The sequence below is a fragment of the Leuciscus leuciscus genome (assembly GCF_965113295.1).
Source record: "Leuciscus leuciscus genome assembly, chromosome: 8".
Classification (NCBI taxonomy): domain Eukaryota; kingdom Metazoa; phylum Chordata; class Actinopteri; order Cypriniformes; family Leuciscidae; genus Leuciscus; species Leuciscus leuciscus.
Window position 1 is genome coordinate 22,989,728 of NC_138732.1, and position 22,762 is coordinate 23,012,489.

General features: G+C 37.5%; 1 protein-coding gene across 4 annotated transcripts in view; it reads left to right on the top strand.

Annotated features, from left to right (window-relative positions):
- Positions 1–10,518: 10,518 nt before the first annotated feature.
- pcdh11 (protocadherin 11) overlaps positions 10,519–22,762 on the top strand; it is a 181,463-nt gene continuing 169,219 nt past the window's right edge. For 3 of the 4 annotated variants that reach the window (XM_082177251.1, XM_082177253.1, XM_082177254.1), the window contains exons 1-2: positions 10,519–11,160; positions 18,369–18,953. In XM_082177251.1, coding sequence (XP_082033377.1) covers positions 18,414–18,953 — 540 coding nt within the window. In that variant the 5' untranslated portion in view covers positions 10,519–11,160; positions 18,369–18,413. The remainder of the gene's footprint in view (positions 11,161–18,368; positions 18,954–22,762) is intronic. The other variant, XM_082177252.1, reaches the window with a different exon arrangement.

Consider the following 22,762-nt stretch of genomic DNA (forward strand, 5'->3'; position numbering starts at 1 on the left):
ATGCTAGAAGAATTGAAATGTTAATGGATTCAGTGTTTAATGTGAGGAACATCTGTTTGAAGCTCTGATTTATTTAGTAGTACACCGATAGCTCATGTGAAAGATTTTAAATGTCATCGTAAGCATCCCTCTGAGCATTACTTGAGACTGTTTCTTAAAAGCCGAAAGAAACGGAAAAGAGGCTAAAGTAAAGTGATTTCAAGAATGAGACAAGCAGTCCCAGAAGACCCAGTTTAAGTAGGGCTCCTTTGGTAGAGCACATATGCGATACCTACAGTTGTGACCATTGTTCAAAATCTTGCTTCACCGAGCTCACTGTCTGTGACTAAGAGCCTTTGGAAAGCACTGGCTTATTTCATGCGTTCGTGAGGGAGTATGTGTCACATATCAGATTTAAAATCAGATGGATGTTATTATTTAAGGAGGAAACACCGACACAGGATAGTAACCTAGAGAGATCTCAGAACTGCTAAACAGACGCTTCTTTATTTTTAAGATATAATAAAAGCTTATCAACCACATCTTATATAAAGTGTGGGAGTAGAACTAGCTTGTGAAAAATCTGATAACACAGCCTTAAGCCATTTCAGAGGTCATAACACGCAAGGCACAGCTTTCTCTTTAGTGCTGTTATTCTCTGTGTGCGCGTACATCTTATGAACCTGTCACTCACCCCTTTGGCCTTAATGACAGGGAAAAGAGAAGACTCGAGCTTGTGGTAATATCTCAAAAGGTCATTCTACAGCTGATAATGAATTCATCAGCACTAAAGAAAATTAACTATATAATTTCACATCCGTAGTTTTAATGTGGAGATGAATTTGTGCCACAGACCATGGGCGAGCAATATGCCATTAGTTTTGGTTGGCCGAGTGAGAGTGCTTTCAATGTGTCTACCTGTGTCTAATAATTAAAAGTTTAGTCTTTCTCAAAGGGTTTAGGGTTTTTTAAACCAATGTGTACTCTATGGCATGCGACTTTAGTGTTGCAAAGCCATGATTTGCAGGCAGTTGGGCATGAAAAGCTGTGCTGTTTACAAGAGGAATGTTTAAGTAAAAGGTTTTTATCACCTCTTAGCAGTTATAGAAAGGAGTTCATTACTATAGCAAAAAAAAAAAAAAAAAAAAAAAAAAAATCCTCTTAATTATGGACAATGTTATTATAGACAATGTTAGGGTCAATTGTATAAGTCATCATTAGGCTTTCCCAAACCTTGTGGAAATCATCATGGCTGCTAGAATCATGAAAAATGCCACTAGCAGTGCACTATTAATCTCTCTCTCACACACACTTTGAAGTATTCTGCTAAACTAATCCACAGATTTTCAAAAAAAATAAAAACCTAAGGAGTTTAGATTGATTTGAAGAATATGTTGCAATCGGGTGGTTCAGTGGTGATTTAGTCGAGTTACCAACTTTTATATACACATTTTTTTTTCTCCTTTAAATTGTGTTGTAGGAATCCACCTTATTAAATGTGTTACTTTAATTTAAATTTAAATTTTATATAGAAAATGTAATGTAACATTTTATATACGCTACAGTACAAACGTTTGGTGTCAGTGAGATTTTTTTTATATATTTTTTAAACACATTACTTTTATTCATATGCTGCTCTTTATTCTGATTTCCCAGAAGCAGCAAAATAATGTTTTCAACTTGTATTATAATAAGAAATGTTTCTTGAGCAGCAAATCAGCATAGAATAATGATTTCTGAAGGATCATGTGACACTGAAGACTGGAGTAATGATGCTGAAAATGCAGCTTTCATCATAGGAATAGATTACATTTTAAAATATATTATTAATATATTATATTTATTATAATAATATTTCATTGTATTACTGCTTTTACTGTATTTTTTAATTCAAATTAATGCAGCCTTAAGTGACCTTCAAAGACTTCTTTCAAAAACATAAAAAAAAAATCTTACCAACCCCATACTTTTGAACAGTAGTGTATTTATACATGAAACTTGAGAATGTTAATCTCAGAACAGCCCTTTGTCTCTCTAAAGTTTCACTAGACTACATACATATATAATATTTATTGGATTTGATTGACTGAATGAGATCTGGTATGTGAATAACATAATGGTTTGACTACAGAATTTTTGCAACATTCAGGGGAAAAAGGTATCATAATTATATATTTTACTGAGAAAAAAAATATTGTACAAATACTCACTTGGAAATGTAATTCAGAACAGTCAACAATAGTTTCTGTGTGCAGTGACCATGTTGTGTCGTTTTGGTATGCGAGGCTGTTGTAAAATATGTAATTGTTTTTTTTATTTTTTATGTTGGAATTTAGCTACAGTAGGTCTCAGAGAGTTCACAATTAATAGCTACTTTTAAGATCATTATAAAGTATATGGAAATAATGTCTGTCACTTTATATAAGGATCAACATTTTGCAACCAGTTGGTACCTGCAAAATAACACTGCAAAGGTGTTAATGAATTCAGAAGGGGGTAATGACTGAGGTGGAGGTAAGAATTGCTGGTAGAGGTCAGTCCACATGTGTTCTAGATCAATCAGCTCAACATTATGAACCTTCTCATGTCATATTTATATATGCAGACCCTTATTCACATTTGAAGTGAGAAAGAGATATTATCTATATTAGATATTAGAAATAATAGGGAAATTAGTAAGGGGGCAATTAATAGACTTGTGTTTCAAAAATATGTTTTAATTTGACTGTCAGTAAATTTTTGCTGTTGTTGATTTACAGTGGTCCCTTTGTGTAACCATTGAAACTGAATGTTACTGAAAGGACCATACACAACACCTGCCTCTGAATGTGTGTATTGTATTACCTGACATATCTGATGTTCTCTCTTTCCTAGTTAGGGCCTTATTTACAAATTCCCAGAAGCCACAAAAAAACAAAACATTCACAAACTCCCACCGTACCATATAAAAGTGCTATATTCTTCCTCTTCAGTGCAAATTTGCATATCTTGCAGGTATTGGCTGTCAGTTTCTGGATTCCTAATGTGCAAAGTACGTTAAAATTTAAAGCAGGAATATGGAAAATAGATTTGAGACTAGTACTTAGGCTACATGGTAATTCAACTGGTGCAGGAATGATAAATCAATAGTCTAGCAGTAACATCTTTGACAATGCTCTCATCTATAATGTATAACTCATGCATGTGTAATGAATCAACAAATAATTTGTATTATATTACAGGTCTTGTTGCTCCTTTGTACCATGCAGCAGTTACAATGCATTAAGATGTCTTAGGGAGCGTGAATGATTGGATTGTTGCATGAATATATGTAGGCTATTGCGTCGTTAGAATATATCACACATCAAAACGGCAATGGCACCGTCTAAAGAGCTACAAAATCAAATAAAGTTGTAGAAAACTCAAGGGATATTAGCCAGTACTAAAAGGGTTGACCCCATAAAGAGTTGTAGCCTAATTATGATTTCATTAAAGTGTTTATTCAATGGAGGAATAGGGAGGAGATGAAATTGAATTGTTGGATAAGATGATGGCAGTGTTGTATTGAAGCTCGGAGTTGAGCTGGGGTTTCATCCTATTTCTAGGTTAATTACATGGAGCCTTCACTTCAATTGTCAGAGGAGGAGCATCGCTTAACCTAAATTACACCAAAACCCTGAAGAGAAATTGTCTCATCCATGTAAACCCAAGTCCTCTCCCTCTCGCTCATCTATCTCTTCCCCCTGCCTAAGATGCACCACCATCTCGATCCCAGCATGCGTCGCAATCATTACACTTACTCTAGCCACAAAACGTACACCTCAGAGGCTAGACTGGGAGACGGCGAGCATCCTTCACAAATCGCCCCGTTTCCTGCATCAGACAATGGCGGTGTACACGGCATGCCTTCAATTTTCCTCCTCAAACAATGGTTGTGTACACAGCTCATTCAAGGTTTGAAAACCGCAACTAAACGTGATTTGAACATCAAGCGTTGGACCATCTGGGCCACATTACAAGCGCCAAATAATGACCATTGCTTCGCTAATGCGTGTTGTGTTTCACTTATATCTGTGTAGTGCGGAGAAATATCTCGACACGATGATGTTTTCATGCAGCCGCCGTCATCTTGTCTGTGCCTAAAAGAAAAGGCTCCATTACAATTTCACAGACAGGGCTGCCGGGCCTCCTCTCGGTTGATTAAGGATCTCAAGTCGCCACATGCCATTCATTTCACCTGCTTTGTTGCTATCAAGGCCGGTCTAATCCCTGACCTTACAAAGGCTAGTCATTAAGATTGAGATCTTCAACACATAAAAATGTATTTAAAATCAATTCGGCAACCTTCCTATGCAAAGACTGGTCCCTTAACTAGACTTTGAGAGCCATACGCAAGCTAATTGGCATCACTTGGGCACATTCTGAATTAAGCTTGTTTATATCAAATCACTCGTTAATTGTAAACTGCTTATTAATATTCATGCTTGTATTGGTGTTTTATGCAGAGGAATCATTACATTCAAGCATTTTGTTCTGTCTCCTGTAATTTAGTCAAGGAGCACTTGTTAAGTTCCTTTCCTCCATTTACTTGTGATTATCGGTGGGAGTTAAATGTAGTGGTCTGATCCCTTTATATTCATGGGTTCCCTCTGAGAATGAAAAAGAACATTTTGCTTACAATTGGTCCATTGGTCCGAAAGAAAAGAAAGACAGATGGCATAAAAAAGGCATAATACATCAATGGGCTTTTTAAAAGCAAAAAGACCCCATCGAAACTACGCAAATGTCTCAAAAAGAGAGGCTTTTTTGTTAAACGCATGTTTTTTTCAACATGCAGCCTCCGCAACGAGATGCCTTGATTTTTCAAACATGATTCATCAAGACAAGAAGTATTTTAATGTAACCCCTCCTCTCTTCAATTCTTCTTTCTTGCTGTCACCCTCTCTTTCCTCTCTCTAGCACACACTCTTCTTCTCTCCATCCTTCTTTTTTTCCTGTGTGTGAGTGTGAACGGTTCATGAGCGTGCATTGCAGCCGAGATCTATGGGGGGGAACAATGTGATAAATTAGTTATGCATGCACACAACAAATTGATCCTGCTCTGTTCTGTCACAGAAAGCAGATGTTGCATGCAGTGATGTATGTGGATGAGCAGCATGACTACAGTGCATTAATATTATTTCTTATTCAAATGTAATGCAAAGGACAAACAGTGTCTCTCATTCATGGCAAGATGTGCAAACAATAATAAGCTGTATTTTTCCATTGCTTGATGTATGAACTAATACATCACATATTCAGGGAGACAAATTTGTTTAGTTTTTTTGTCTTCTATAAAGACACATTTCAAGTCATTTTCTCACTGAACGTTTTATCCTCTTCATTAGAATAAATTTGTTTACGATGTGACACACTAAATTATTGTCTGTTTTGCATTTCCCGTCTGATTTTTTTGTATTACTCAATACATTGTTGTGCGACATTTTGATAAATATCAGCAAAAAAGAGACAGCCAGAGACATTTTCTACATTTTAACTTCCATTTACTGCAACCGGATCCATTTTTTTTCCCCCCAGTGGTATTATAGGAAAAACAAGTTAGCAGCCTGCCATGAACATATTCGTCAACGTGCAACGTGTATGTAAACAGAAAAAAAAAGAAAAGAAATCTGAAACAATCAGGAAGCAAGAGCTGGTATGATTATGTTGCAGTGATGACTTATAGTCATAAACAAAATGAATAGCCTGTTGTCAGAATCTACAAAACCCTTCAAATAGCTTTTAAAAGGACGAATAAATATCAGGGGTATTTTTATTTCTCATTAAAAGTTCCACCTAGCAACATCTGGACAGTTGGCATTACTGTAGCTGTCCTTGGTAATAATTGGTCCATATTTACATCAATTGAAGCCCCTTATTAGTCTTTGTGGCTCTTTGCACATGTATCCTCCAACATTCAACATTCAGCTCAGGACCATGGAAAACATCCAGCATTACACAAGCGTAGCTGTCACGGATTGGTGGAAGCGGGCTTCGGGACAGATGTATCCTTGCTGTCAGATATCTCCTTGGCCCCCTCACCTCGTAATATTCCCCAAGGACATGGCATAGATCCACTCCATGATTGCAATCAACCTTGACTTCCACACAAACAAACAACTATCCTTCACCCCGGCCATCGCCAAGCTGGCTCATGCCAGGCAATTCATGAGTACCAGCATTCACTGAATCGCTTCGTCTCATCTAACTGAGAAACCCCATGGCCTGTGCAATTGACTCTTCCATGAGCCATACAACAGCTCTGCAAGACTGGCAATAATAGACAGCTTTGTGAGGCCATGTGTGCATCAAACTCTGAAATCTTTTATTTCAGACTCTCTCCTTATTGAATGCATACCCCTAACGCTCACCCCTGACAAGTCATTGACATTTGGAGAGACAGACAGGATTACCTTCCTCCTCTTTTGTAGACAGAAAGGGTTTTATACCTACCTGACAAAAAGATAGTATCCAGTTCAGATGGCCTAAATCTTTACACATTTCATTAGATTCCAAAGGCCTTCATAATTCATGGCACTGACTGTATTACTGCCCACTTTTGTTTACGTTTCGCCATTTTCCACCACAGTGCTGGCGATCATCATGCCTGAGGGTTGCTTTCGTTTGGATGCCGGCTTGCTCTGCCGGGTTGAGCCGAGGTCTTGAATGTTGTATTTGAAGGCGAAGGTCAAGATATGAAGCTCCTTTCAACCTCAGACACCTCTGTGTCTTTGTTCATTATGTTCAAAAGATGATGGCAGCTAGCCGGTGTATGAAAGTGTCCGCCTATGTGCAGGGACGTCTTCATGTATAGGACATAATAGACTTCAATTATGATGATAATTCAATCATCCTGTTAGAGATAGACAACAATGGTGAGCCAAATATATATGCAAGGTTAGTAATGATCGCTAATAACGAATACAACGTTATAGTTTCCTAAACATCTTTTAAATACAAGCCTGTTTAGTCGACCCATGTCCATCAGTATGCTAACAGAGAAGTAACTTTGATTGTCTAAATAATACGTATCCTCTGCGTAGCCTGACAGGATTTTTAAGAGGCCAATGAATGCCTGGAGGAAGGGGGAACAGTAACAAGTCATTCTTTAAAGGCAGGTTGGATAATACAGAGGCATGGTCATGTTTTATAGGGAAGAAAGATCAATCCTCTCTGAAAGAACTTGAATGTTAATATACTGAGGCACACCTTGCAATTTACCTCCCTGGTCTTCAGCACTGTTCCCTGCCAAGCTGTGCTAGACTGATAAGGTATATTAGTGTGTTCTTTCCTCCAATGATTTCTCTTTGTGCCGTTAGTAATGAGTCATGGATCCGGTAGGGGGGCCAGTCACATGCAGACTAAGGTATGAATAGAGGAAAACCCCATTTGATCATATCAGCAAAACAAAAAAATGTGGAAACAGCTTTGTGCAACTCTTTAGCTTGTTCATTCACAGGATCTCATATTATATACACAAGTACCTTTTTATCACATTAAAGAAACTGCATAATCATTAAAACATTAGTTTAGATTTTACTACATGAGGTGTAATTAACACTCTGTGTAGTCATCTTGATTACAAGTGTTGGTTCGATCTGATTTGCCCATGAGAAGTCACAGCTTGATGTGTTTTAGACCAGGAGAAACCACCATTCGCCACTGGGTGTAATGTGAAAAGTAGTGTAAAACTTTGCTGTTAATGTTCTAGCTAAATTATGAGGCTGGAAAATATGTTACAGTTGTTGTCTCATGTATTCATGTGTTGTATTCTGACTGTAGAACTGTACGTTTTTATATTAAAGTATATAAATATCGTAAACAAAAACAAAAAAATTAACCATCTCATTTATTAGATTTTTAGTAAGTTAAAAATATATATATATATATATATATATTTTTTTTTTTGTTATGTGCATTGTGTGTGTTTTTAGTTTCATCTGTTATTATTGGCAACATTTGTTGGAAAGGCCACTTTTGATGAACTTTCTTTAGAAGTCATTATCATTATTAACATATTTAGTAGATCAAAATTAGTTGGTATATTAACATTTCAACTTTTAATGACATAGTTATGAACTCTATAAGTTAGGGATAGTTAGTCACTGAAATGCCTCTCATTATGCCTATAACACATCAGTATGTCAGCTTCCTTCCAGTTTTTCCTGTAAATTAGAAGATATTTTTACCATAAAAAAAAAATACAGTGTAATGATGCTGTGCCAAAAATGGGAAAACCTAAGCAGCGAGAATTTTTTTTACTGCAGGCTTTTGTACATTGGAAATTAATATAATGTTGCATTCTGAACCCGGCATGAGTTAACCAGTGAGTGTTTTAATTACTGAGCACAAAGCGAACACTTCACACCGTTAAATATTGTCACTCTGTCCTTTATGTGGCCCTAAAAATTCAGACACAGGTATCCAGTGTCACACATCATTAGATTATCATGGTTGAGATGGTGGAGAAGAGCTATCTGAAAATGCTTGGTATACAGTTCTATTGAAAGACAATCTGTAGCAGACGGAGCAAGGACAACAGCAACGACTCTATGAAATCATTATCACTGGTGCTTTCTTTACATGTTACCAATGCATTTAAGATTTTATTCACATATGCTTCCTCACAAATGTTACACTCACCGTCCCATTACAGCAGGAAATAAAACAATGTCCAAGATTAGATGTGCAGCATGACATTTAAACTGCTCTGTGCATTTGGTGGATTCTCTAGCCCTATCAGAAATGCATAAATGGTTTCTCTAAAAGTTCATTTTGAGGGTGGCAAAATAGCCATCTGAATAATTCATGTGGTATTTTGTGCCTTTCATTTTGCTTTAAGGCTTTCAGATTTGCATTTCTTTAACATGCCTAGGAGAAGTCCTTCAGTGACATGTAGTAGGAATCTTAAAAATATGAAGGGATCAACCCTTTTAGGTATAGCTCTCGGATAGCTACATTACTTGATGAGGGAGAGAAGCTCCTGGACACTCCGAATTCCTCCAAAGATGTAGATTTCCTGGAGTAGATTGTGTAAATTAGCATGACCATGCTGTCTAAATGGGGAGACATTTTCCTGCGGTGTTATGAAGGAAGCCATTGTAAATGTAGCCCTAAAATAATGCCTGGTATAATGGGATGTTAAACACTATGATAAAATACACATTAGCCTTGGAGTTCAAGAACTGTAAACATGTAAATTGTACACAAGAATTGAATATGATATTTAATAAATGCCAGCTTTCCAACCTTAAGTGCAGGTCACACTCAATTGAAAGTGTGACCATTTAAAAGCTTGCTGAGGTGAAGCATCAGGACATGATTGATGTTACGAAGGTTATGGCTTTTGGTAAGAAAAGCTAGCTTGAGGGGACCAGTCAAAGACTGATTTGTTACATTGCAGCAGTGTAAAAATTAATGGGAAGATCAATGTGTACATGTTGTGTGAGTGACCTTTATTGAATGTGGGGCTGTGCAAGATTTTCAGCCGTCCATGGCAATAGAAAGTGCTGGAATTTTGCTGACGAACAACTTTTCAGATAGGTTAAGTGACCGGTGTTCTTTTTTTTTATTCTATATGTCTGATTTGAATGCATTAGTGCGGACCGGGCATGTCGTAGTACATTATGTTGAAACAACTGTAATTTATTTTTGAGCCACATTTAAAAAAATATATTAGGTAGGCTAGTAAAGGCTACACTTTATTTTGATGGTCCACTGTAGACATTCTACTAACTATAAGTAACTTTGCAACAACATTTCAACTACCAGTCATTAGAGTATTAGGATAGTAGGTTGTCTGCTTAATATCTGCTAACACTTTATTGTGATGCTCCCCCAAAAGACATTCTGATTATAAGTAACTTTGCAACTACATGCAAATGTATTAACCTGAACCTTAACACCTAACCCTAACCAAACAGCCTACTATTACTCTGTTGAGATTTAGTTGAAATGTAGTTGCAAAGTTGCTTATAGTTAGTACAATGTCTTAAGTGGGCCATCGAAATAAAGTGTAACCAAATATTTTCATGTTTGTCGACAGCAAATTCAAGGAGCTTTGAAATCTAGAATGTATCCCTAAATGGTCTAAACATATCTATCTATCTATCTATCTATCTATCTATCTATCTATCTATCTATCTATCTATCTATCTATCTATCTATCTATCTATCTATCTATCTATCTATCTATCTATCTATCTATCTATCTATCTATCTATCATTAGTAAAGTATAATGAGGTAGTTTAACGTTGGTCTTCACACACAAACTCGTGTTTATAAGCAAAGCGAACAGTGCCCCCTTTTCCTCTCAGGCGAGTAGCGGCGTTGGTGTGAGGTATTAGTCCGCGGTGAGAGCGAGCGAGCGGGGCTCTGACTCCAGCAGCAGTGCGGCTTTAAGATGATGAAGGCTGTGAAATTTATCGCAGGCTCCTCCTCCCGCGATGATGTCAATCGGAGGTGGAGAGGTGGGCAGTACTAAGGAACTGAGTTCATACAATACAACAGAGATTGCTAGAGCTCTGCGTACAACTACGGCAAAACGCCTCAGTGTGTGGAAGTGATGCTGCACATATAGGCACACTGTCCACCTGCTCCGTTACACTGACAGTCCATGAGTTTTTCTCAAAATTGATATTAGCTCTCTATCACTCTGCCAAACCACGGGATGCTGTTAAATTACGCGTCCGAGGACGTTTTAAACGATTTACAAGTTCTTTAGTCGTTAATTTAACACACGAAAAAATGAAAAAACAACTTAATTAAACAGTTTAAGTACATGCGAGGAGCATTCCCAGGTTTTCCCGTGATGACTGTATGAATGCACTGAAATAAGAAGTCCTGCACATTGACAAACCCATTTGGAGCACCACTATCTCTCCGCGCGCGTGGGATTCAAGCAGTAGCCAGGCGCGAGACATCTGAGGAATTACATCGTCTCTTCTAAAAGTCATTCACAGATGTTTTTCGCTGTTCGTGCGTGGACCGTGGACTTTTTCATGGACATGGATCGTTTTTTCTAGTTGGATACCGACTGGTCACTACGTGAAGCTGTTTGATTCTGGGATTTTCTTCAGTCTGCACGGCACTTCATCTCCTCCAGCAGTGATGCCGCTACGTGACGGGAATTGAGAGTTTCCATATTCACTGAGAAATCCGAGGTAAGACACGTCTTCTTTATGCTCATTTAAGGGTTATTTATTTAAATGCATTTTTCGTCAAGCAAAACAATTGTAGGGTTTTACCGCGCTACCTACTTATTTAAGACGGCAAGTCGCAGCTACTTAGTCTACTTTAACGTCTTTAAAACATCGCGAATTAGATTAAATATAGGCTACATGCACTTCCACTGTTCGAAAAAAGAAGAAGAAAAAAAGTCGAAGGCCCTTTGCGCACAAAAGTCGAAGTGTTTAAGTTTGCCTGAGGAAAATAAATTCATTAGGTTATAATATTTTAAAAAAATATGGTTTATAATAACACGAACTGCAGAATTTCATAAGCTACCCTACCGCTTCACTTTCCGTTTGGAGATGCGCTAGTCTAGTTTGTCAGTTCGGATCATGACTTGGCTTTATTACACATAAGTATCGTGCAACGTGTCCGATTCAACGCAAAGGTAAAGTCGGGTTAAAGCATTTCAGTCAGAACGTCTACTGCCAACACGTGAATCATAACAGCATAGCAACTGCAAGACACCATCTAACAACTTCTGAAGCATTCTGTGTAACCGTTGGCTTTGGGATGATTTTTGCTTTGTAATTATTTAGAAGCTATGAGCAAAATAATAATATCTTATTCCATAGCTTGCTATTAAGGAAATGGCCACATCGCATAGGTTAGGCTACTCAAAAATGCACGGCTGTATGCAGCTCGCGAGACAGAAGAGCATCAGCAGATGAAGTCGGAAGCTGATCCAGGATGCGTCATTTTCTAAAGCGGTGTGCTGGACGAGGCAGAAAAGAAATACTGATTAAAATACAGATCCTGTCCCTTAAAAAAAAACAAAAAAACTATGGTAACCATTTATAGTTCGCATAAGAATTCCATACGCTCTTAGAAATAAAGGTTATTTAATTGCTTATATTTTCAGCCATAACCGGTTTTGGCTGTGAAGTTTTTAATTAAATTTTTTATGAATATTTGGTTCTCATTAGATTAAAAAGTTATTATCAGTAGTGGCGTTGTGGTTCTTTAAATCAGTGTATAGAAAGTTTTATTGACAACAAGAAAACAATAGCCAATAGCCTAATATTAATAATAAAACGTTTATCCTATTTAACCTATGCAACCTTTATTATTAAAGTGTAGATATGCTACTACATTTATGGTTACTTCTTTAAAAGTGTTGTTAACTTGATAATGTCCATGTGTAATACAAAAAACAGAAATGCAAATAGCAAAGATTCTTAAAGCCTTACACTGTTTGTAGGTGATCCCATTTCCATTTATTAGTCTTGCCTTAGTAATAACTGTTGTTACTATGGTATTTAGCTGCTAAATTACAATAGTTACCATGATACTTTTTTAAGTGTACAAATGTAACCTACACTGGATCGCGATGTACTCATGTTTGCTTTGCTCACATTCTGTCTCTAAGTTTTGCATCAAGCGACCTTTGACGACACGTATGAGTGTCAAATCTGATTAATTTCTAATTTCGATTTTCATAGGGACGGGAGTTCAACATTGTTTCATGCTCTAAGGCAAAATGATGCAACTGGTTTTCATTTTTACAGTGTATCTCTGGTGGTTGAGCAACACTCAGATATGGAGAATTTCAACAGGCCTTTCTCTTTATAACTTATTGTTTGTAGTAATTCTTATAAGTTCTCACAGCCCCTCATGAAGTGTGGAAAGTACTGAACCCCTAGAGTGGATGCTGAAAGAACATTGTGAAATTTTTAACAGTATGCAAGAAACCAAATATCCCAGTTTTAGATAGCACCAACATAATTTGTTGCCACAAGTAACACTTATTCATTTTTTTAATGCATTACGTCTAGCCTATATTTTCAATTTATTTATCAATTATTTGTGGTTCTAAATATATTGAATGTTGTGTTGTCACAATATATGCAGTAAACTATATGCAAACAAAATATGCATCTTTATAGATCAAAGTTCTGGCACATACAAAGGTGTGAGTTAAGATTCTTTTTGTATATGAAACAGAAGACAAGATTTTTTTCAGTCTTGATCGAGCACTAAAAGTATGATGATGATGTCTGCTGTAACATGAAAGCGATATGCAGGGCATGTCTCAAAACAGTTTTGACTGTAATGTAGTTGCCTGTAATCCAATAATGCAACATAAATGGTTAAGGTTTCAGTAATTGATTATAGCCACATGGTGAAGTCAAATGTTTGAATACACATTTCTGTATTGTTTTATAAGCTACCAATATCAATGTTAATAATAACAACAATTTGAGTGAATAACTTACCTATTAGAGACACAGTAAAACGATATCAATTTTACTGTTATCCTCTGCAAACTTAAAAAAGTAGAAATACTTAATTGGCAGAAAAAAAAAAGATGCATGCGACAACGATTATCCCTGTCAATGCCGAATACTGAAACTGCACTGCGGTGCTGGTCAAGGTGGTTTCACTTGATACAATGTCCTAACATATTATACAAAGTGGTCTTGCATTATATGAACATTAGAATAAGAGTTTGCCTCACAACTATATGTAATTATTAATATGAATGGTTATTTATTGCATATTAGCTGTCTTATTTTGACCACACTGTGACCACTCCAGTGCCCTCTATTGGCAGTTTTATTTATTTATTTATCTTGCATTGCAATAAGAGAAAAATAATGCTTTACCACCTTCAATAAATAAGATAATAAAGTTGCGTATTTTATATTTGTATTTGTTTATTTATTTATTACATTTTAATAATGTACTGTGTTTTAGAACAATGTGAGCTGATATAATTTGTTGAGGTGAAAAGGCATTGGTACGTGTTTTGAAAAATTCAATTGACATAAAAGTTATCTAAATATAATGTACGACATAAGACGAACCATAAAAGTTGTAGTGGAAAAAGAACAAAAGAGTGATTCCATCATCTTCAGGTCCATAATAAATGATCTTTCATTTGTAAAAATCCCTTGTGATTCCCTGCTGTCATTTATAACTTATAGAATTAATACATTTAATCATTTATTTATTCGAAGTGAAAATTCAAGGGGTAAGAGGGAAGATGAATAGTGCATCATAGGCCAAAAACCATCCTTTAAGATTTAGTTTCATTGGCATGTTATACACTTTGCAATGTTTGTCCATATAAAATCATAGGAGAATGATATATCAACAACTGACACGCTGTTCCACTGAAAGTGCCCACGATAAATTGCCTGATGTTGGTCTAAAGAATTAAATCAAGTTTTACTAAGATTATTTATGATTCAAATTAGCAAAATCTCGATGATGATTCATGGCTCACTGTTTTACGTAAACAAAATCACTCTCGGTTCCTTCTCGGCTAAAGCTATAGCCATAAGTTATTTTGTCATCTGACCGCAAGGGAACTTTGATAAATTGATGAATGGCAGACATGACTGTTTGGATGCATAATCTTTGCTGACGGATATAAATCGACTCCATCGCGTTGGCTACATCTGTTTATCCGTTGCGACTGGCAGCCTGTTTGGTATGTTAATACCTCCCTATTGATCATTCAATTGATCATTGGTCCTTCGGATCAGTGTAGTCGCCATCGAAGCTACTCAAAGCCAGTTTGTGTACTTCAGTAGGATCCTAACTTTATACGACGCATCAGTCTAGCCTATTCAGGTACATACGAGTGATTAATTAACAGATATAAAAATAAGATAATGATGTTGCATAACAAGAACACAACAATAATAAAAGTAATAAACATATTTAATAATTATACCAGAAGCTTTTCATTACCACCTATTTGATATAAAAGAGATGTCTTCATGATACATAAAGGCTGAATAAATAATTAAAAACATGTTTCCTGTTGATGAAAAGGCTGACATCCTGACTACACAAGAAAGACAGCAGGTAGGCCGGGCGAACAGCTGGCAGGGGGTTATGGGTCTCAAGCTGCTGATGGCAAAAGGTAGAGGGCAAACTCAAACTATATCGAAATGTCAAAGAATCACACTTACACTGGGTTTATTTAAACCGATATAGAGAGTGATGCTTCTGATAAGAATAAGTTAAGTGACACGCTTCAGGCAGTTGTCCCAGTTTAACTTCCATAAGCGGCTTTAATCATTATTCGAAATGTCATTTTGCTTTAATTACCGTTCTTATTAAATTTGATCGTTTTAATCTGGTGCCTGTTTGGTAGGTGAACTGTATTGATTTTTACACCTCTGCAGCATTCGGTTCCTGCTTATTCATATAGACAGAGGTTCAGCGTGAACTCCTGGTTGACATGTAAAATTATTTTCTTCCTTGACAGCTCAGCTCAAAATCAAAATACATGCAGGCCTGTCCATCACATTGTCACGTAAAACGCTCCAAAGTCTGTGTGCCTCTCACTCCAGGCTCCGGAGGGAAGAACGGCTTTTGCAAACTCCCTGGAATGCATGGTCCGCTGCTCAGAATAGATCACTGGAACCCTGTGCAAGCAGGGAGAAAGTCTCACCGATACCCATGAGTGCAATTTTCCCAGCTAATTCTTTCTATTCACTCTCAAGCTGGAAGTTTCCAAAGATTGGGAAAGTTGAAACTCAAAGCTTTGCAAATCCATCCAGAGTATAGTTTTGAAAGGATCATTCCCAGGAGTAAATCTGAAAATGGCTCTGCGAGTTTTCACAACAACATAAACTGTCCTAAATATGGGGAGGAGTGACATGTGGGCTCCCGTGTGGAATTGTCTAATCCCAGAACCACGTCCCAGGGTAGCAGAGCTCCATACAAAATGCCAGACATCACTTACTGAGAGCTAGAGCTTACACTGCCTACACTATTTGGTACTATTTTGGGTTATACAGGTTCATCAGTGTTCACTCTCCCCGGGACGATGCGATTCGTTATTGTTGACAGTAAACTGATTACCTAAAGATGCAATGGAACGCGCAGTGCAAGAGACCCGTCGCCCTTCTTGGGTGTTTTAAAGGCCCGTCCACGTTATACTTAATGTCAGTTGTGGTTATTTAGATGTAGATCGTCTTTTCATCTTTTATGCACTACTCTGCAATGCACTCCTTTGCCAGTAAGTCCTCCTCATTATGCATTGTTGGATACTGCCTTGGACTCTTTCAGGCTTATCAGAGTACAGTAGGTGAATAGTAATTGCTATGCTCTCGCCGACTCAAAAATGGTGCAATCTTCAAAAGCAAATCAAATAATTTTTCACTCCCTTCTTCAAAGAAAAACATAACAGTCTGATAATATGTGCAGATAGTAAGCTGGCCATTGATCACTGTCATGTAAATACTGTGAGTGGTGCACGTCTGCCCAACAAACCTTTAATGAGTCCCTACAGTCCAGCCGGAGTGTTCACTGTGAAAAACAGAACATCTCACTGACAGCCGAGACTTGAGCGGCTAAAAAAAACGGGGCCTTCAACTCTCTGTGTGTTTAAAAAAATCTGCCTTTGTGATGAATTTTTGATGTGTGAAGCATATCTTCAAGGTACACGATCATGTTTCTCTGCTACGTTCAGCTTTGTTTTTAAACAAACAGCCTTTTGGCACATACAAATTACACATTAATGACTTGACAAATAGGGAGGCATTGTTAACAGTATTCCATATCCCATTTCAAAAACATTATGGTGTGATGTTTGTTTCTCAGTGGCTATAGTAAGTAACATGCTATATCTGAACATATATCTGAATATTAATTCATTAATTTACTAAATCATACTACTTAATTTACTACATTGGATATTCCTGCTTTGAAAGAAAAAAAAAGTGTAACTTATTTATTATCTATATAGTTGTTCATTATTACGATCACTTTCATTTAAAAGAAAGTCAAACTCAGTGTGGAGTTTCTGATGTTGTTAAGGTTAAGGGCACAGTATTCAAACAGAAATAGCACTGCATGGACAAGTCTGCACACTAACAGAACCCAGAGTCTGGAAGTGTTAGGCATCTCCACCACCAGTTCTCTGTGACCTAGTTGAGTTGTTGGCACATTGTGAAAGCCTCAGCCCTCTGGCTACTTTTATTTATATAATGCCCTGACAGGATTTGTGTGGCCATCGAGCAAGTTGGCAACAAACACTGAAATGCTGATTCATAAATCATGTCTTTGTGCTTTTGAATTATGGCTTTGTGCTATTCTTCTGATGGTTGTTGACAGTCATTTTGGGCCTATGTCTTTCAATTCTTAAACTTTAAATAATAAAATTCCTACTTACCCTACAGTTGCATCTTGACTACTCAATATATCAACATACTGTAATCTGATATCATGCATTGTAGTTCTGTTGAGTGTTGCCAATGGCGTAGAAAAGTCCATTATCTGCAGTCTGAAATCTTGAGAGCCTCTCTATAGCATTTGACCATTTTAAACAATGAATCATATTGTTAAACAACTTATTTTTCCTTTTGTCTAAACAACAAATGAAAAAAACTCACCCACGTTTACTCACCCTCATGCCGTTCCAAACCTGTATGGCTTTCTTTCTTTAGAATACATGTTACTTTATACTTTAGAGAACATTTTTATTTTCTGTGCAGTTATCTTTCTTACCGCATTGGCAAATAGTTTTTTTTTTCCTCTCATTGTCTCATTTTACAGAAAAACCTCAGTAGTTTGCGTTTTCTATGAAAACCAGGATCTTTTGTGTCTTTAGTCTTGTTTTCAGATGTGTATATATTTTTGCTTAAAATCTTCACTGCAAATATTTTTGTCTTGCTTTCAAGTTTTAAAAAAAGATGCAAAGGACCATAAAAGTATCATAAAAGTGATCTGCTCACTGCTATGTTTGAATCACTGATTCAGTAAGGTGACTTACAGTGAGAACTTGAAAACCAAATCAGTTTGTGAACAAATTATTCTCATCAGTTTTGTAAACTATCAGCTGATTTGTTTAAAAACGTTCAAACTCAAGAGTAACTTGTTCACATTGCTACTCTCATAAACACGACTGAAGGTTTAAAACCTCCCCCATTATTGTAAATGGATGGAAAAGTGCAACCAGCACATTTTTCAAAAATTCCCTTTTTGTGTGTGTTCACTTCTGTGTCATACAAGTTTGGAAGGACATGAGAGTGAGAGGAATGAACAGGATTTTTATTAATGTGGCTGAACTCTCTCTTTAATCTTTTAAAGAAGCCAAAGGATCAAAAAGCTTTTTGTAGCAAAACTGTTTCACAGTTGTGAATATGACCATCTTTCTCTTTTCCCACCTTTCTTCCTCTAGCAGACCTTGCAGATCTTTGAAGAGAGTGCAGCACCTACTCTGAGTATGGACTTGGCAAGTGAGGCCCATGTTCTGGTGGTTTTACTCACCTGCCTATTCTTGATATGCCGGGCTCAAGAGAAGGACTACACAGTAAAAGAGGAGCAGTCGGAGAATGTGCGCATCGGAAACCTGCGCAAAGACCTAAACTTGAACCTAGATCCAGACATTAAACTGTCTTCAGCACTTCAGTTTAAACCTGTCTACAAGACAGGTGATGTGCCTTTGGTCAGGGTAGAAGCCAGCACAGGAGAGATTTTCACCACAGCCAACCGCATCGACCGTGAGAAACTCTGCTCCGGAGTCTTCAATGAGAAGCGCTGCTTTTACGAGATCGAGGTTGCCGTGCTACCAGACGAGATTTTCCGACTGGTCAAGATACGCTTCCTTATCGAAGACATCAATGACAACGCCCCGCTCTTCCAATCGACGGTTATCAACATCTCCATTCCAGAAAACACAGCCATCAACAGTCGCTACCCTGTCCCTTCTGCATTTGACCCTGATATAGGAATCAATGGGATTCAACACTACGAGCTTGTCAAGGTGAGTTCAACATTCAGCTGTGATTTATTATGTGACGCTGCCATTTAATGGGCCCTTAATGTTCAGCATAAAAATAGCACAGTAAGCAATAAAAAAAAAAATGTTTTTTTGGCTCAAGGTTTTAAAAGTAATTTCCTCTGTTTTGTTTAAGGTAAGTTGGTAATTGCACTAAGATAGATATGAACAATGGGGTGAACAGTACTAGTACTTCTAATTGATGTCCTCTGAGAAACTAGCATAATATTCTCAGAGGCTTAATATATGTGCTCAAACTGGAAAGTAGGATAATGATATGCATGCTATTAAATGATATACAGTAGCAGATATGTTGCGTGTGTATTTAACTTAGCCTTTTATATAGTGTCAGAGGGGCCAATCAGCTGAGAAGTGGTAAAAGTCACTAAGCACACTCATCTGGGATGTCGGTCAAAAAGCAGAAGATTGCGACACAACATAGTTCAATGAATGAACGTGTATTCCCTAGAAAGATTCCTCTGTATTTTAATTAAAATTCAAATACTGTGTGAAATTCAAATACAGTGTGAAACAAAGAGCCCAAGACTGTCATTAAAGTGTGAAAGAGTAATTTGTACCTTTTCTTTTGAGAATTAGCCGAATCCTTGCTTTTCATGTCTGATTAAGTTACCAATTTGCATTTTTAAAGAGTCTCTCTCTCTCTCTCCCTCTCTCTCTCTCTCTGCAAATCCTGCTGTGGCTCTTTCGATTGCCTGTGCTTGGAAAATGACCAGTGCGTTGCCTCATAAAATTACAATAAATATGTAAAGGCGCTGTTTCCTTTTAGATGATTTCATTTGTTCTTCATCTGCAAGTGTAGTGTTTCTTTTTATGAATCATGCATGCGAGTTTGGTGAGGGTAGATCTAAGTAAACAGAAATGGAAAGGGAGGATATGTTTCATCCTCTGAGGTTGTTGAAAGCATCCCACGAGCAGCATCTGGCCGTGAATCCACCTCTTGGACTGCGTTTGCATGGTCCTATGAGAGTACGAATCTCTGAAGCTCCCACACAGTAATGGTTTAGACCGGCTCACCGTCAGCATGGAGCTGCACGATTAGCATTGTGGGCCACAGCTGCTGCGCACATAGCTTTGAAAGAGCTCTGATAGCAATCCCTCTTCTGCTCTTTACTCATTCCAGTCATGTCCCCTAAGGAGGAAGCCCTCGCTTATGACACAGAGGGCCGTTATTGCCTACCCTGGTTTTAATTGCGGTGCCATATTAATTGTTCCATCAGCATTAGTGTTGCCATGTCACCTGGAACGATGCACAGAAGCACCTCTGGACACTATCAAGGTCAGCCTACAGAAAGTAATACCATGCATGGCTGGAGGAGTGCTTTCCATTATAAGAGATTTTTATCACTTAAAGAGAACCTCTTTACAAGTCCTATCTGGAACCATGTGGATCAGATCAGGCTCATGGGATGAGGATATTGACTTTTCTGTTGTGGGTTCCACCCAACTCATTGTTGTTTTTACCCTGCCATTTAAGCACTCTAACCTCACATTAAGAAAGCAGTTTCTCTCTTTTGAAGCCATTTGTGTGTTTTTAATCACCTGGGACCGTTAGTATTGTCATTTTAGATCTGCGGCACAGTCGAAACTTAAGAAAAGAAAGTATCAATTGGCTTGCTTATTAGGGGAGTCAAGGTCAGCGTTAACGTTATCATTTCATTTCAATAATTTATGTGTATTTTGGTTTTCATCTGTGCCTGATTTTGATTTGAAAGGGATGAGAAACTAGCTCAGCTTAAATAATTTATTGAAAGTGTGATTTTTATTTTATTTAAGTTCTCACTTCTCCATTTATTTCAGTTGATGACAATGTGTAGAGCCAGTTGAATGATGCATTAATGATCAAGGGCTGACAAGTAACATGCCATAAAGAGTTTCTATGAATGTTGCACCACAAAGGCTTTATATTGATTCTTGAGAAAGATATCATCCTCTTTGAACAAAGTAATTGTTGTGCCTGAAGTTGAGCTGAAGAGTTCTGACTCTTTCCACAAAAGGTTAGTTACCCAGGAATTGCTTGCAGTATAAAATAAGTAAGAATCGTCTTCTTCTTCTTCTTTTTCTTTAGCGTTTATCCCGCATAGTAGCAGGGTCTGCTTTTTAGGATCGCTGGCGCCATTTGAGGCGATCGTCGGCTTGATCGGGGTGCAAACCGGTAAGCTTGAGATCGTTGCGCAGCATGTCGAGCCACCGCTGTTTCGGTCATCCCTTCGGTCGCTTTCCACTGACTTCCAGATGGAAGCCCATTTTGGCAAGCATTGTATGGTCAGCACGCAGGACATGGCCATACCACCGAAGCCGGGCTTCACATAGCTTGTCAGATATTAAGGTAACACCATACCATTGCCGAATGTCATCATTACAGACGTGCTCGAAGCGCGTGATGCCGGAGATCCATCGCAGCATTTTTGTTTCCATGACACAGAAATGGCGTTCTACATCTTTCGTCACGGGCCAACACACAGCACCATAAAGAGCAGCAGGACGAATGACAGTCGGTAGACCTTCGACTTAGGACGGTCACTGGTCTTCCAATCGCACGTGAAGCTGGTCTGCGTGTGCCACTTCAGCCAGGCAGCGTTGACTCGCGCAGTGGCTTCATGGTTCAGACTTCCATCAACTGCAATCGTTTAGCCAAGATACTTAAATGTCTCAGTTCTTGGTAGGTCAGTGCCGTTGATCTTCTATATAAAATAAGTAAGAATAATTATAACAATTAGCTTATGAGAGAATATGCTCATTAAACCAAATATTTTGTAATTTTACTCCCTTGAGAATCAGTCTGAGTAAAAGTGAATCAACTTTAATTGTGAGTGGATAAGGTAAACTGATTTCTGGGAGTGTTCTGGACAATAGTGGACGCTGGGGAAATTGTAGCAGATTCTAATCACATTACTGGCTGTCAGTTGGTTCCAGGTTTCATTTGTACCTAATTTTTGGCTGATTCTTCAGCCAAAGTGTGACCTGGCTAGGAGATAATGCTTGTGTTTTGGTCTCAGACTCAAATCTGATTACATTTGATTATAGTTGGTACTGGTAGTAAATTAAGACAGCTTAATGTGCATATTATTTATGGCTTCATATGTTGTATGATATTCATATTTATTACTTTTATTCTGTGTTATAACACAATGCAATGGTACACGGTTCTAAAATATTCAGTTTCTCAGTTGTTGGTACTGAGTTCATTCTGAGTTGTTGCTGTAGAAGGTCATCTCATTGATTCATGCAACAGATTCTTCAGCCAGTCTGCAAAGCTGAGAGAAACTCTGGGGTTGAACTATGCAAAATGAAGCCCACTGATATATTCTACTGTTAGGATACCGCTCTCTTTTCTGTTATTTATAACTGATATTCACTTTTGCATATATTTCTTGATTGCAAATTTTTTTTATTTTTTTTTTATTGTCTAACACCCAGTATCATCCCTAGTAAGTATTTTACTCGAACGAAAGAGATGTATCCCATTTGTCCATCATAATGCTCTATAGTTTAGTTGGTATGAATATGTAGCCTAGATTCTTATGCACTACGTGGATTGATTTCAGACATTTTTCACTTCCCATGGGCCTGTGATTCATGTTCTTTTGACTCTACCTGAGTCCGTCTAAAGATAATCAGAATCCCCCAGCCTCATTTTCAATGGGCCTGACATAAAAAAATGATGATTGATCCCCTCATTGCTAGAAATTTTAAAACTAGACTCATTAGCTAAACTGTGTTTTATTTCCCTGAATAAATCTAAAAGAGTCATATTTAATTAGTAAAAAAAAAAA